Source organism: Podarcis vaucheri, assembly GCF_965113315.1.
Source record: "Podarcis vaucheri genome assembly, chromosome: Z".
In the NCBI taxonomy this organism is placed as follows: domain Eukaryota; kingdom Metazoa; phylum Chordata; class Lepidosauria; order Squamata; family Lacertidae; genus Podarcis; species Podarcis vaucheri.
This window is the reverse complement of record NC_138758.1, coordinates 51,669,226-51,685,414: the sequence shown is the minus strand read 5'-3', so window position 1 is coordinate 51,685,414 and position 16,189 is coordinate 51,669,226. Positions and strand designations below refer to the sequence as shown.

The 16,189-nt window shown below is 43.1% G+C and overlaps 1 protein-coding gene across 3 annotated transcripts in view; it reads right to left on the bottom strand.

Annotated features, from left to right (window-relative positions):
* Window positions 1-16,189, bottom strand: part of NEK6 (NIMA related kinase 6) — a 91,397-nt gene that overhangs the window by 17,705 nt on the left and 57,503 nt on the right. For all 3 annotated transcript variants that reach the window (XM_082208992.1, XM_082208990.1, XM_082208991.1), the window contains exons 6-7: window positions 7,445-7,553; window positions 6,252-6,359 (exon numbers count right to left, since the gene is read on the bottom strand). In XM_082208992.1, coding sequence (XP_082065118.1) covers window positions 6,252-6,359; window positions 7,445-7,553 — 217 coding nt within the window. The remainder of the gene's footprint in view (window positions 1-6,251; window positions 6,360-7,444; window positions 7,554-16,189) is intronic.

The window sequence follows — 16,189 nt, the reverse complement described above, 5'->3', positions numbered from 1 at the left end:
AGCACATGCATTTTCAATTGCTTCCATAGCTATTCATAAGCTATTGTGAAGGCCCAATTTGGGCAAAAAGGGTTGCTCATAGATTTAATAAATAAAATGTCTAAGGCTGGAGAGCCATATTTATGCTTTATGTACTTTAATGGGCAATACAAATGATATGCAGCCATGTGGGTAACCAGACAAGAGACTTGGGTTCAATACACACGTCTCCGCCATGGACTTGCTGGGGCCAGTAAGATGGTCTCAGGCTTCCTGTTGCAAGATGGGAACAGTATGGCTGACCTACTTCACAGTTTGCACAAAAAGGGGAGCACTACTTGTACTATGCAACTTCATTTTCAAACACCTATCCACATAGTCAGACACTAAATGCTGACACAGAGGTCTAGACATGAAACATGCATGAAGAGATGTAGCTCCAAATGACTTCTATAAAAAGAACATCAATTTGATGTTTGCTTCCTTTGAACAGATACACTCAAAATTTAGAAGTACCCTTTCCTACCACAGCATTAGCTCCAAATATATAAGCAGGCTGAGGAGCAGGAGATGAGTGTTCATTTTCCCACGCTGTAAAATTTATTACTATACTATATACTATTACTATATATCCTGCCCAGGATAGTTTAATTCAAGGCAATTTAGATCACAAAAATGCGGATTTAGAATTCTAAAACCCTGTTTATTAATTAAGACAAAAACTTCCTGATTAGAAATGCATGCTAATTTGTTGCAAAAACTATAGAAACTTTTTTTTAAAAAAATAATAATTAGACTACTGACTGTGAGCCAATTGCAGAGATCAGATAGTTACTAGACATAAAAACGGAGTGAAAGATCACGCAGGGAATCAGTGGATGCTGCAAGTCCTCAGCCTGTAATAATATCAAGCCAAAATGGCTTTTTCTTTCTCAAGGAAAACAGTTGTAAGAAAATCATAAATTCAATTTTAATTCAATTATATATTTGTTTTAAAACCATGCTTTAAAAACATATATAACTAAAACATTAATGAAATAATAATAATAATAATAATAATAATAATAATAATAATAATAATAATTTAATTATATTATAATTATTATTATTATTTAAATAAACTGTTATCTACCCTCACCATGCAAAAAAATGTAGTTTCTCCCTAGGAATCACCACCCTAAGGCAGCCCTAAATTCTGACCTTCCCCAGTTTCAAGGCAAGATACAAGAGGGCCTTGAAGGGGCAAAGCTGCTTAAGGCAGCAGTGAGTTCCAGAGATGCTCTGCTCCCGTCAAGACAAACCCTGCAAGTTTTGAGGCATGTTCATGGCGTATGAAAAAGGCAAAGAATGCTCCCTTCAGAAGATGCCTAACTGCTGCAAAGCTCCAGCCATTCAAAATAACTATTTTTTTAGGAATACTGAGTTTTAGAGTATCACTTGCATCTTGGTCCAGTTATGATATAACTCCAAAGCTAGAGAGCGACATTCAGGGTCACTTAAGCCTGAACATTCTTCTCCAGGCACATAAGACACATGGCCTGCTTCTTATGAGGAGTGCTGCTTCTTCAGCAACACTCAGTTTACTTCAGGTATAAATTGAAAAAATAAGTTTCTTGAGGAGTATGCTGTAAAAAGAAAATCTTCCATTTTTTCACCTCCCTACTGTAAATCATCCGGTACTTTTAAAATTGTCTACAAAATAAGACTGTGTCAAAATATTTTAGTAAATTAATATTTTACAATTCATGTATTCTGGTAAACTATTAATATTTATTTTTTTCTTTAAAAAGACATTACCTCTTAACTCCTGTGACATGGCTGACTTGTACAGAACAAGCATAGTGAATTCTCTGTCAAGACTATTCAAAAGGTATTTTGCTGATTAGAAGTCAGGAGCTCAGCTCAGTGGCTCAGGACCCACCATGCAAGCAGGAAATCCCAGGTACAATTACCAGCACCTTCAGGTCAGGCTGAAAAGGACTCCTGCCTGCAGCCCAGGAGAACAGTTGCCAGTTAGCAATGACAAGACTGCGCTAGATGGAACAATCCCCTGACTTGGCATAAGACCGCTTCCTGTGTTCCTAAATACAGGACGAAAAAGCCTTGGTTCCTCCTGCCCTCAGCCCAAATGCTAATGGCACAAGGGAGGCTTCACTACACAGAACCGCCACTCACACATGTGGGCTCCTGCACCGACAAAGAGGCCCCTTCAGTCTTCCTGTTCTAGCTAGGGCCCCGTCCACAGGACAAAGCTGGTCTGGCATGAGGAGCAACACCTTGATGTTCTCTTTGGACAGAAACAGAAACAAAACCTAAGGGGCATAAGCCTGGATCAGATCAATGTGTGTGTGTGTGCCCAATCCAGGGTCTTGCTTCCAGCACTGACTAGCCAGGTGCTTCTAGGAAGTCCACAGTCTGTGATGATGCTGTCCAGCCCTGCCCACGGGTTAATAATACTGTACAGATTCCATCTGCTGCCCATCAGCTATCAATAGCTGTGTATCACTTCCAGTATCAGACAGTCTGAATACCAGCTGCTGGGGAACACGAATGGGCAGGTGCTACGACCATCAGATCCTGCTTGCAGGCTTCCCATGGACATCTGGTTGACGGCCAGGAGAGCAAAATGCTGGACTAGGGAGGCCCTTAGTCTATGTTGTGTTATCAAGACTCTCTTTACCACAACATCATTTCCCCAATCCCACATCTCTGCAGTTTTCTACACCACCAATACAAAAGTTGTCCTCTAAGAGAGTAAATACACAAGACCAAACCCTCTAAGGTGTCTGTGGCATGAGAGCAGTTTCTGCCATTTGGGAAACAAGGCCATACATCAGGTTTCCTCAAAACAAACAAAGAAAGAATGCCATTATTGAAAAAAGACTATTTAAAAAATGCAGCTGTGGGCTGTGCCTCATATAGTAATTTCATAAAAGTGACAACTCACTGTATATTTCAACACTGGGTTGCAATGCTAACATAGTTACTTGTAAGCTATTCTAACAGCATCCCATGAAAATCCAGGTGCCCACCTGTGCAAGTCTGAATGTATAGTAATTAAATGCTCCTGGTACAGAATAAGCACAGGCTGTCAGAAGAGTAGGCAACCAAATGTATGAAATCCTTAGTTTGGAAAGCTTCTATAGCTGGTCACTGTATTACATGGTCCCCATATCCCACAATTATTTCCCGGAAGAACTTGCAAGTCAAGTATCTCCCAGCAAACCGTTAAGTGTATTCACTGAACTGCAGCTGAACTGGGCAAACCTGACATATGAAGGAGAACGTCTCACCTTCCAACAGCAAAAGGCAGATGGTCAAAGGGGGCGCATCTGCAGAACACTGCCTAGACTTTGCTAAGGATTTTCTAACTGCTTGCAATGAGCCAATGTCACAATTTTCCCAGTGAGACCGAGATGTTCCCTTCCCATGTTTGAATAAGGTTTGGGGTTTACTAGCATTAAGGACTCAACATGTGGAATGATGTGCACCTAAGTTTATTCTGCCAGCCTGCTGTCAGGTATTTATTTAAGTGGGCCTCACCCCTGTCTTGCTTTATGAATGCAGACTTGTGGTGAAGAAATAGGAGCCTCGAAATCCAGCCGTGTAATTTGTCGTGCAGAGCCGAGACATTCGCTTGTATCTGGCGAGGAGCGTATGGGCAAATCTTTCATTTTTCTTTCATTACCCCGGCATGTACTGTCACTTAATTTTTATGTATGCAATCCTTCCTGACAAATATGATCTGCTGCTGGGTAATTCGTTTGACGTTCATTCTGTTCCTTGCTCTAATTATGGCTTCCATTTCTGACATGGAGGCGTCTGTGCTGCCAGAGCCAGGAGCACACCTGTCAGACAAGTTGTGGTACTGCCTAATGCCCTTTTATGCCAGTCTGATGTTAGCAAATACAAAGGGAGGAAAAATAGGTGAATCTATTTGCATAAGCCCTGCACTCAATTCATGGGTCAGCAGCCTTAGATATTAGAGTTTAGGACGGTTGCCAGGGCAACACTGAAATAGGGGGGGGGGAATTCCAGTATCGCAAGCAGAGTCGCTGTGCATATGCATTTCCTAATGTCTATCAAAATGCAGATTTCCAGATTAAACTAAACCCAAGGTTGTGCTACTGTGGAGCAAATAAAAATAGTAAACTGAAGGAAGATGAGTTGAACTTCAAGGGGTTGTTTTGATTTTCAAATGAAACATTTCTCTGGCTGCAAAACAGACTTGCGCTTCGGTGCAAGACCAAACTCAGGATCCTTTGGCATTCCAGCACTCTAATTTTGCTGCTTGGAGACTGTTTCTCAAGAAGGGCAGCCTAGCCATTGCCAAGGAGGAAGAGAGAGGCTTCAGCAAGTGCTCTGTTAAAAGCACTGACACTGGTCTCCTGCCTTCCTCATGACTGCCTGGTCCAAAGTCTTAATTTCATTATACTAAGCGTAGCAAATGAGATAAAAGGATCCTATTTTTTACCACATCTAATGCAATTTTAAGTTGTTCTGAAAGGGAGAAATTCATTGGTGTGGCCCAGCCTGACCACACATATACCACTAAGACAGCATCCTTGCCATTTTCTACTGAATTCACAAGAGCACCCAGGCATACCTTCCATAGCAACCAAAGACCATACTTCTTCTCCCACAGTGCTGCAATGGCATGCAACCTTGCGATCTCAGAAACACATGTTCAATACAAGCAAGTTAGATAACGCAAATCAGTAAGGCCAAATGGACAGCTTGTGAATTAGATGTCAGGAACCAAAAGGGAAAGTGGACATAAATTGCACCTGTAAAAAACCTTCAATACAAAACAGCTAGATGTTGATAATAAATGCTGCATTTATCATAAATAAATTTAAACATTTTTTAAAAAATTATTTCTAATTGTATTATTTCATCACAGATGTGCTTGCTAGCCTCAACTCCTTTGAAAGAAGGGATAGAATGTTTACTAACTAGCTAATACAAAGTGTCAAGGAGTTTACATTTGCTGGTGTCAAATAAGGTCACACTGGAAGTCTGATCAATGCTGAAGGATATACAAAGTCCACATCATTCTACAAGTTTGGAGTGGATAAAAATAATGAAGAAACAAGAAAAATGGAATAAAAAGAGTCATAGAAGTTTCATCCTTCCTTGGTTTCATATTGTTACCTCAATATGTTCCTTCACACAGTGGTACCTCGGTTTACAAATTCTTAAACTGAAACCCTTCTTAAAACTGAGGCGCGCTTTCCCTAATGAGGCCTCCCGCCGCCGGTGCCCTTCCACCATTCGGATTCTGTTCTTAGACCCAGGTAAAGTTTGAAAACTAAGACACTACTTCCGCTTTTGCGAAGTTTGTAAACCGACTGTTTCTTAAACCAAGGTACCACTGTATTGTCATCTCAAGTCATACTGCACCTCAGGTGAGTTTGCACTGGGAGCAAGTGACACAAGGATGAGACCATTCGGAGAGAATTTTCCCACAGGATACGTGGAAGCAGGTAACTGAAAACAGCAAATCCTTGATAGCCAATAAATTAAGTCTTCTAAAGTTATACAATATGAACCAAATAGGTATCTGTGGCTTTATGAATAATGCACAAGAAACTTTATATGAAGCAGTCCAATTCTGACTTGCATCCCCTCGCCACTGTCTGAAAGAAGATTCACAGCCTGTTTTTCCTTATAGTCTATAAGCAGGCCTAGCGCATGCAGAAGACTTGCTCAGACTCCTTTAACCATCTTGATCTTAAACTGTAGAAGAATGTCATGTAAACAAAGGAAGAGCCATCAGAGGCCACAGAAAGTTATTAGGATCTGACCTACTGCTTGGCCACAGTAAATAGTCCTTTCCATGGTGTGTCTGAAAGTGGCTGCTATATTACTTGCATCACACCAGATAGTCAGAGGTCCGCCTGTGATTTCAGAATTCCCTTGTGAAGAACAATAGCAATTGCACCAGCAACCATTCCACAATTCAGGAATAAGAAGGTATTTTTTTTCTTTTTGAGCCTTCGTAGCAAATTATTCATTTACCTTCTAAATGGTGTTTCAGATCTCCAACAAAACAAAAAGCAAGGCACTCAAAGAGGAAGGTAATAAATATTGGCTGACAGGGGTAATGTTGCAGAATAGCATATTGCACATCTTAGCTGATGATCATAAAACATATAATTTAATCACTAATAGGTAAAAAAACAGCAACTACCATGTGACCAAGAAATCTCTGACTGAGTCAGGTAAATTGGGCAACTGTCACTCAGGCACAATTTCATGAAGGATGTTACCTAAGGAATGTGCGGCAGTAGTTTTAGAGCTAAAGAAGCGGCCCAGTCCAAGATCTCCAAGTTTCACAACTCCAGTGGCTGTTATGAACACATTGGCTGGCTTTATGTCTGGAAGACAGAAGAGAGAAAGTAAGTCAAAACAAGAGGGCTTTTTTGGGCTCCATCACAGCCCACAATCTCCTCCCCAAGGATGAATGACTAGGTATGCATGTACAGAACTTTGAAAACTGAATTTCCTAAGCCACAGTATTGATGCTTTCCCAGTTTATTTTACACACCAGGAGAAAGGAAATTTGTGGGGAAGGATAAACATATTTTCCCACAACAAATGAAAATTGAGTCTGGCTTAAAACACTGCAAAAGCATAAAGTGCCGTTATGCTCTTGAAGGGTAGTTTTATTTTTTAAGGATTTTGAACATTTGGAGGAAAATAGCAATAAAAATAAGAATGCACATGGACAAAATACTAAAATTAGCAACAATATTTTCTCTTTCCAGGTTACAATTGCTTGCATTCAGATTGGAATGAGTTCCTAGGAAGACCACTGCAGCCTCATAATTATAGAAATATTAGTATGGTATTTGGTGAGGGTGTCGTCATAGCCAGGACGGACTGATGGGACTCCCTAGTGCTGCTTTCTCATCTGTAAAATAGAGAAAGAAACAACAGCCTCGTGGGCCTGCAGTGGGATGAAAGGAAAATCCTCATGAACTCGGTGATGAAGAAAAAGAATTTGGAAGAGCAGGACAAGAGGGGTGTTTGCTACACTGCAAGGAAAGCCAATCTGAGGACAGCATCAGGACAAGCAACTGTTGTTACACATTTGTGTTTTCCCGAAGCATCTCTCTTTCAGAACACTGGCTATGCATTCAAAAAGGGGAAAGAGCTTGGCTTAGCATTCCCTGCGCCCACTGGTCCCGGCATTGTGCTTCCGATGCTGTTCTAAATAGATGCTGTGACACTTCTACCGAATTTCCGTTGTGGCAACTGGAGGCACCTCGTCTCCATAATCCTGCTGATCAGCTCAGACTGAACGCTTTGCGATCAGGCACAAGGAGAAATCCATCTTGCGAGCTCCACTGTCTCTAAGCATGCAATGGCTGAACATCAGCATAATTGTTTTTGAATGTAGGCGCTTACTAATTGGAACATTATACTATTATTCAGCGAAAAGAGAGTGAATTAATGTTACCTCTGTGCATCACCCTGCGGGAGTGCATGTGTTCAACTGCACTGCACAACTGCACAAAATATTTCCAAACCGTCCTTTCTGGGATTAGCCGCTTCTGCTTTTTAAAATACTGTGAAGGGAAAACAAACAAAAAGATGAACAAGACAGCACTGAATCTCAATCTCTCTCTCTCTCCCTCCCTCCCTCAGTCATGGCTAATGTGTTCATCAGCTGCCACCTTACTGTTGTCCTCAAGACCATCAGGCAAAGTAGTTCAGCCTCTGCTTCCCATTTAACTCATTGCCTATGTATAGAAACTTCAATGCAATTCACTAATTAACAGCATTATGAAAAATATGCTTAAATAGGTTTGACATTTTTGAATGGACACCAATTATAATCAGCATTAATCTCGTTAATTACCTTGCAGAACATATTTAATGCCTCAAAACAACAAATGTCTGGAGTGCTTTGCCTTAAGAAACAAAAGGATTTGTTAGGGGTGTGTTGTTGTTTTTTTATTTTTATTTTTAAACCCAGCATCTTGAAGATGTTCATCAGAAGCATCATTATAAAAGAATTCTCCCTTTAGTAAACAAGCTACTGAATGCTCCTCTAATATCAGATATGGCAGCACGTTTGCAGCAGTTTGCACATGGATAAAACGCCCCAGAAAGTTGGGATGCCCAAAGACAGACAAGATGCCAGATTACATTAGTTGCTATTCCTGTATTGCAAGGGGGTCAGGCTAGATGACCCTTGGGATCCCTTCTAACTCTAGAATTTTGTGATTCCATACTTGTAGCATACTACTGATCGAAACAAATGGGCTGCAGTAACTAAGGCTGTGAGTGTTCATAAAATGATGCCTTACAATGCTGTGGCTGAGGACTGCAATACCTCTAGGACGACCTCTCCCCATATGATCCTACCCAGATCCTGTGGTCATCATCTGAGGCCCTTCTTCATGTCCCCCTCAACAAGGGGTCCAGAGGATGGCAACACGAGGAAAGACCTTTTCTGCGGCGGCTTCCCATTTGCAGAATGCTCTCCCCAAGGAGGCTTGCCTGGCATCTTCTCTGCTTACCGTACTTTTCGCTCAATAAGACACACTTTTCTTATAGTGGAAGGGGCTCCATTTCTCCTCCCGCTTCATGGAAGGGGCGCTGTGCAGAGAGCGAGAGAATATTTTTTTTCTTGTTCTCCTCCTCTAAAACTAGGTGTGTCTTATGGTCGGGTGCGTCTTATAGCGCGAAAAATACAGTATTTTTAGGCACGAGGCTAAACATTCCTCTTATAAAAGGTTAAAAGGTAAAGGATCCCTGGACAGTAAAGTCCAGTCAAAGGCAACTATGGGGTTGCGGCACTCACTTATACCTCCCAGGCCTTTGGCTAATACACAATCTGTAGCCTTTAAAACTTGTTTTTGTTTGTTACTATGCTATGCATTTTTGTGTCTTTATATTGTAAACTGACTGGTGATCCTCGGATGAAGGTGGTATAGAAATTAAACAGACAGACAGACAGATATCAACATGGTATTTCAAGAAATCCCAAATTCTGCACTCTGAGTTTTGTATTTATATACTGCCTAATTTATACAGCATTCTATCTTGAATGTTTGTTTTCCTATGGAATTGGAACTCTGAACATGATCAGAGTGGCAGAAGGTACGAAGGCAAGACTCTGAACCTACTCCCCGTTCCACCCACTGAACTCCAAAGACTTCCACCACTGCCAAATATTTCCTTAATACATGTATAACAGAAATCAACTTTGAAAATCAGATTTTCAAGGTACTACACCAGGACCAATTAACAAATTCCAACCTTGCACAGTGTAAGCATCCTCAGAATTAATTATCAACTTCTGCCACCGTTTCAGCAGAAAACAAAATACTGTATTTTCTGAGCAGAAAAATAAACACGATAGACCAGAAACTCATGCAGGGGTTACATTCTGGAGGTCAGTGCAAAAGGCAAAAAACATAAAGTCAGGAACCCCCCCCCCTGGAACTGTGGCCCCCACGTGACGAATCGTACCCTACCAAGCTCTGGGAAAGTCATATGAGGCCACTGGAAGGCTGTGGGTGACACAAGATCTCCTGGGGCCTTTATGAGATCTTGTGAGATCTTAGATGGCCCCTTCCATCTGTTTCCCCCGTTCTCCATTTATTTATTTATTTCCCCACCACCCGCGCAAAGCAGCAATTGCGAAAGTAAACTACGTGTAAGCTGTGGGTCTACTGGACAGCCTTTGTTTGCAAGAATCACACACCTTTAAGCCAAGTGGTACATGTCCTTGCTGGAATGAAGCTTAAATGGTCATCCAGTCCACCTAAACCAATGCAACTGAAGACTTTGGTTGCACCTAGTGATACATCTTTTAGACCATGTTTCTGTTGTGCTCTCCTTCTCTGGACAGTTCTGGAACTGCATCTGTTTGGAGTAGTACTGTAGGCCCCACCCACCCACACTTGACACCTATGTTAGTTTTAGGCCACAACACAATCTTTACCATTTTCTCTCTGAGGATTACAATGAAAAGGGGAGGAATTTATAAACATTCTACGATGCACACTCTCACCAGAGAGCGTCAACCACTCTTACGGCTTCTATGCCACACTGCAGCCACACCTGAGGCTCAGCTGTCTTGAACACAGACTATTCCACACTGGAGCATTAAAGAGTATGTGAATGAGAAAGTCCTGTGACTCCTTGCAGGCATTTCAGACTGAAGTTCTGTGAGATGCAACTTCCAGTTTGATCACATACCGAAGTAGGTCATGCGTTTGAGCTCTCTGGAGATGAGCACGATCGCTCAAGAGGGTGTCTTGAGCCCACAATGAAAGCAGCAGCAGCAGCAGCGTGAAAAGTGGACTCTTGATTCCGTTCGCAGAAGCAAAAGGGAAAAGGTCTCCCCCCCCCCCCCAGTGAGAAGCCTCAAAACCTGAGTGGCAATAGCAGTAAAACTTTCCAGAAAATAAGGAACTAAATTACACTGATTAGCATCAAGGCAATGAAGCTATTACTACTATAAACTTAAGAAATAACTGTGAGAGGACAATTAAATAGCAATATTAGGAATGTCATCAATATTTTGGAATACCTGGAGGATATAAGTGATAAACCAGCAGTACTCATGTTAGTAGACGCTGAAAAGGCATTTGACAACATCTCCTGGGATTTTATGAAGACACAAATTAAACACATGGGCCTAGGAGAGACCTTTGGCAGAGGAATAGGGGCAATCCACAAAGGATTTATGAATCACATGATTAGGAAATCGCTTTACACAGTGTGGGCCAAATATAAGGACCTACTAGAACCAAAGACCATGGTGGCTGTCCCTGACAGAGGCGTTCTCAGTTAAGAAAAAAACCATGAGAAGAAATTGGGCTACTTACAAAGACATATTGGGAGAAAAAGAAAACACATTAAGATTAAAGAAATTTGAAGAAATTAGGACACATTTGACTGATTGGCTGCAGCATTTCCAACTAAATGAAACATTTCAAAAGGACAGACAAAAAGGCTTCTCCACAGAAATTTCAAGGCTGGAGAAAGACTTAATAAACACACACACAAAAAGACCCCGCTCTCCAATATGTATAGACTCCTTCTTGACTGGGAGGTCAAGAAGGAAGAAGTTAAATCTGTTATGGTGCAGTGGGCTAGGGACTTTGGATACAATATCCAAATGGAAACATGGGAGAGGTTGTAGAGGGAGGATGTAAAACTCACCGCTTGTTACAATTTGAAAGAGAACTGCATGAAGATGCTCTACAGATGGTACTTAACACCTGTCAAACTCGTTAAATGTATAAATCTAGATCAAACATCTGTTGGAGATGTGGGGAGGCGCAAGGCACCATGATCCACGTGGTGGAATTGCAACAAAATTAGGGATTTGGGGGAAATAATTTACAATGAACTTAAAAAAATGTTTAAATGCTCGTTCCCAAAGAAGCCTGAAGCCTTCCTACTAGGCATAATGAACAATGAAATTCCAAAAAGGCTAAGGAAAATCTTCAAGTGCAGGACAGTAGTGGCTAGAATTTTGATTGTGAAAGTATGGAAAGGGGACTCTGCCCCCACAAAATTAGACCGGCTAAGCAAAATGTTAGAATACGCTGAACTAGCCGGACTAACAGCAAGATTCTGAGACCGCACCGATCAACTATTTAATAGAGAGTGGAATTTATATAGAGAATATTTTTAAAAATATTGTAACAACATAAATTTGGTGGCAGATTTGGACAGATTGAATTAGGAGATAGTTACAGAGACAAAATGAAAGAGTACAGTGGTACCTCAGGTTACAGACGCTTCAGGTTACAGACTCCGCTAACCCAGAAATAGTACCTCGGGTTAAGAACTTTGCCTCGGGATGAGAACAGAAAGGGTGCTCTGGCGGCGCAGCAGCAGCAGGAGGCCCCATTAGCTAAAGTGGTGCTTCAGGTTAAGAACAGACCTCCGGAACGAATTAAGTACTTAACCCGAGGTACCACTGTATTTCGGAGAGTGGGGAGACAGGAAGTCATACTAGAATTAGTGAAGAATTAACTCAATTTTGGATGTAAGAAGTGCAAACTCTTTTTTGGACTGCATTTTGTTGAATATAGTACTACATTTTTTTATACACTTTTTCTTTGTTGTGCTATGTTTTTGCTTTTAAAACCAATAAAGCATAAAAATAAAAATAAAGTTCTGTGAGACGCTAAAGAGGAGCGCAGGGCTGAAGTGTTATTTACTTGATAATACTTCTTTCTTGTTGAAGTATTTAGGGGAGGAGACACTAGGCCACAATTAGCAACCTTCTTAAATGCCATGTCCAATAAGATTTCCCTGACATTTCACAGAAAGCCAAAAATTCTCCAGTGAGTTGTACTGCTAGCAACCCTCAGTTACATCAGCTTCATAATGCCTCATAAATAATGTAGGCAACAGGGGCAAAGAGGGAGCCTGAGGGGTGGGGGGTGTTTGGGTGTGCTTTAAACCACTCCTCACCTTCTAAGCATTGTTGCAGCTATCCTACTATTTCTCTGAAAGGACAGGGAAGTGACTTTATTTCCCAACAATTCTGTCTCAATACAGTGGACCCTCGGATTACGTACCTCTCTGGATACGTAATTTTCGGGTTGCAAAGTGGCAAACCTGGAAGTATTTTTCCAGGTTTTGCCGCTCACACATGCGCAGAAGTGCTCTATTGCGCTGCACATGTGCGCAGAAGCCGCGCCTCTGGTTATGGATTTTTCAGGGTGCGCACAGACCCCTGGAATGAATTAAATCCGCATCCAGAGGGTCCACAGTACTTGGATTTGGTTTAAATAGGAAAAAATCATGGGAACTGAATCCGGAAACATAACAGCTGAAAGGGTGAGCACAGAAACGCACACGCCGCAGAGTAGTTACACACCAGAGAGCTGTGGTCCACTTTACTCCCACAACATTTCTTTCCGTGTGTTCAGACACCCACCTCCTCTTCAAACATGAAAGTATTCACCAGATTGAAACTCGCAGTGGACACACAGGAAGCATGCAAACCATGAAGGGCTGTAAAGCCACAAAGTACAGTGGAAGCTTGGGTTGCGAACACGATCCATGCGGGATGCACGTTTGCAACCCACAGCATTCGCAACCTGCAGTGGCGCGTCTGCGCACGCGCGGGTTGCAATTCAGCATTTCAGCTCAAAGCGTGATTTAGTGCTTCTGCACATGTGCGACTGCCAGAACCCAGAAGGAACCCATTCCGGTACTTCAGGGTTTCAGCGGGTGCGTAACCCCCAAAAATGCTACCTGAAGCGGCTGTAACCCGAGGTATGACTGCACTTACTGAGAGCCATTTGGTGTAGTCGTTAGAAGACTGGACTTGAACATGGAAGACCAGGTTTCAAATCCCCACTTGGCTATGAAGCTGACTGGGTGAACCTGGGACACTGGTACCTCGGGTTACAGACGCTTCAGGTTACAGACTCCACTAACCCGGAAGTAGTACCTCGGGTTAAGAACTTTGCTTCAGGATGAGAAAAGTAAATCGTGCTCCGGCGGCGCAGCAGCAGCAGGAGGCCCCATTAGCTAAAGTGGTGCTTCAGGTTAAGAACAGCTTCAGGTTAAGTACGGACCTCCGGAACGAATTAAGTACTTAACCCAAGGAAACACTGTACAGTCATTCACTCTCAGTCTAACCTGCCTCCCAGGGCTGTTGTGAGGAGAAAATGGAGATGAGGTGAAATATGCACACCACCTTGAGCTCCATGAAGGAAATCACGACAGCAGACGGAGCTCACGTCCCGCTGATAATAATGAAGAGCTCATTGTGCTTTTTCCACATTAAGCTCTCTTTTCTTATCATCCTTGCCCATGTTAAAATTCTTTTACACATATTCATGTTCTGTGAACTGTTCACTCTAATCCCTCCCTGACAGTGTGTCCTGAAATTATGAGCAGACAAATATCAGACCAGTGTGGTGTGCTGATCAGAAGCGCCAGAGTGTTGGACCAGGGTTCAAACCCCAATTCAGCCACGAAGCTCCCTGGGTGACCTTGGGCCAATCAATCACTGTCCCTCAGCCAGGCCCACTTCACAGGGTATTGGTGAGGACTAAACGGGAATGAGAGAACCATGTGCATCACTTTGAACTTAAGAGGAAAAGGTGGTATATAAAGAAATAAATTTCAGAAATGTAAAGGTAAGAAGCCCAAGTCCGAAATAAGCCATTGCCTGCCTGTTAGAATTCCTGGTCTATGGTTGCAGTCATGGGATTGTTGTCTATCACATGACAGTGTATGTTTTGACTCCACAGAATGGGAAGTGACGGAGACAGGATTTTGTGTTCCTGTGTTCCGTGAAGTGGACCTTTTTCCTTTTTCTCTTTGTCTGATGCTAGAGAGAGAGGGAGCCATGTTGCAGTGCTCCGTGTGTGTTTATATGTAAATAAAGTAGATTAGCCAAAATGCTGAGTTGCTGAGGTCTGTCACGCAAGTTGTGCAAACTCTGCGGATCCCTGAGTGTGCCGGTGGCTGTTGGCATCGGTCACTGTGATGTTCGGGCAGAAGAAAGCTTTTGAAGCTCCCGAACGATCGGCCAGGAGGGAGGGAACATGCTAGTTGGGCATGTGTTTCTGCCAGGGTCCTACTCAAGTGTAGGCTGAACTCCTGACAGTAAACACAGCACTGCCCCAAAGAAAAGAGAATGCTTCCATGCAAAGCGCTGACTTGGCCACACCAAGAGTTCTTTTAGATCACATCGTCTCAGAATCTTGGAACGGATTATATGAAGAAAACATTGTGCTAACATGAACCTTGGGACTTGCTCGGGTCACCGAAAGCCAACTCAAAACAGAGATGTTGTGCTGCACTGCAAGGGCAGAGCTCTTAAGTCTGCAGGGAAGACCAGCAGAACAGCAAAATAATCAATACATGCCTCACTCGGATCAGAGCCTTGAGAAATTCTCTATAAATTCTCACAGAATCAGACATTCTAAACCCAAGTGGTATCTAAGAGCCTGGTCTTATACCCTTGATGAACGGCTGAGACCCTACCTGCCCTCAGACTGTCTCGCCAGAGTGGTGCATGCTCTAGTTATCTCCCGCTTGGACTATTGCAATGCGCTCTATGTGGGGCTACCTTTGAAGATGATGCGGAAACTACAACTAATCCAGAATGAAGCGGCTAGACTGGTGACTGGGAGTGGCCGCTGAAACCACATAACACCAGTCTTGAAAGACCTATATTGGCCCCCAGTACATTTCCGAGCAGAATTCAAAGTATCGGTGTTGACCTTGAAAGCCCTAAACAACCTTGGTCCAGGATACCTGAGGGAGTATCATTTTGCCTCCCATCATTTTGCCCAGACACTGAGGTCCAGCGCCAAGGGCCTTCTGGCAGTTCCCTCCCTGCGAGAAGCCAAGTTACAGGGAACCAGGCAGAGGGCCTTCTCGGTAGTGGCACCCACCCTGTAGAAGGCCCTCCCACCAGATGTCAAAGTGAACAACTACCAGAATTTTAGAAGACATCTGAAGGCAGCCCTGTTTAGGGAAGCTTTTCATGTTTGATGCATTACTGTATTTTAATATTTTGTTTGGAGCTGCCCAGAGTGGCTGGGGAAGCCCAGCCGGATAGGCAGGGTATAAATAATAAATTATTATTATTAACAACAACAGGAACGACAGGAGGGCGCCCAGGGGTTAATGAAGTGGGGGGCAGAGGGGATGGGCCACCCCAGATGCCACTCTTTGCTGGTTGATAAGATGGCCCCTGCCTCCCCCAGCGGTAGATCGGCTGAATGCGCACGCAGCCTATACGGGCACAGTTCGCGTGGTGTCCATATGGGCTGCCGCTCTCGTGCACCATCCATGCAGACTTCCATACTGGCTTCCTCTTGCACAGCGACTGTATGGGCTGGTGCACATGCTCACTCCATATGGGATGCCACACATGCGCAGTCTGTACGGGATGCCACTGGCGCAGCAACCTGTACAGTCGTCGTGCAAGTGACAGCCCATACGGACTCCATACAAGTGGCAGCCACGTGCAAACAGCAGCCTGTACGGAGTGCGCATGTGCGGCATCCTGTACTATATTAGTGGAACTGACCTGGCTTTGCCCAAGCGTGGTTATAAAAATATAAGCTGGAAAGGCCCTCTATAACAAACTAGCCATCAGGACAGTTGATGAGGTTATTATTGCTGAAGAGGAAGCGGGATTTAGGCAAGGCAGATCCACCCTAGATCATTGCTTTGTCCTAGCACATCTCAGAGACAA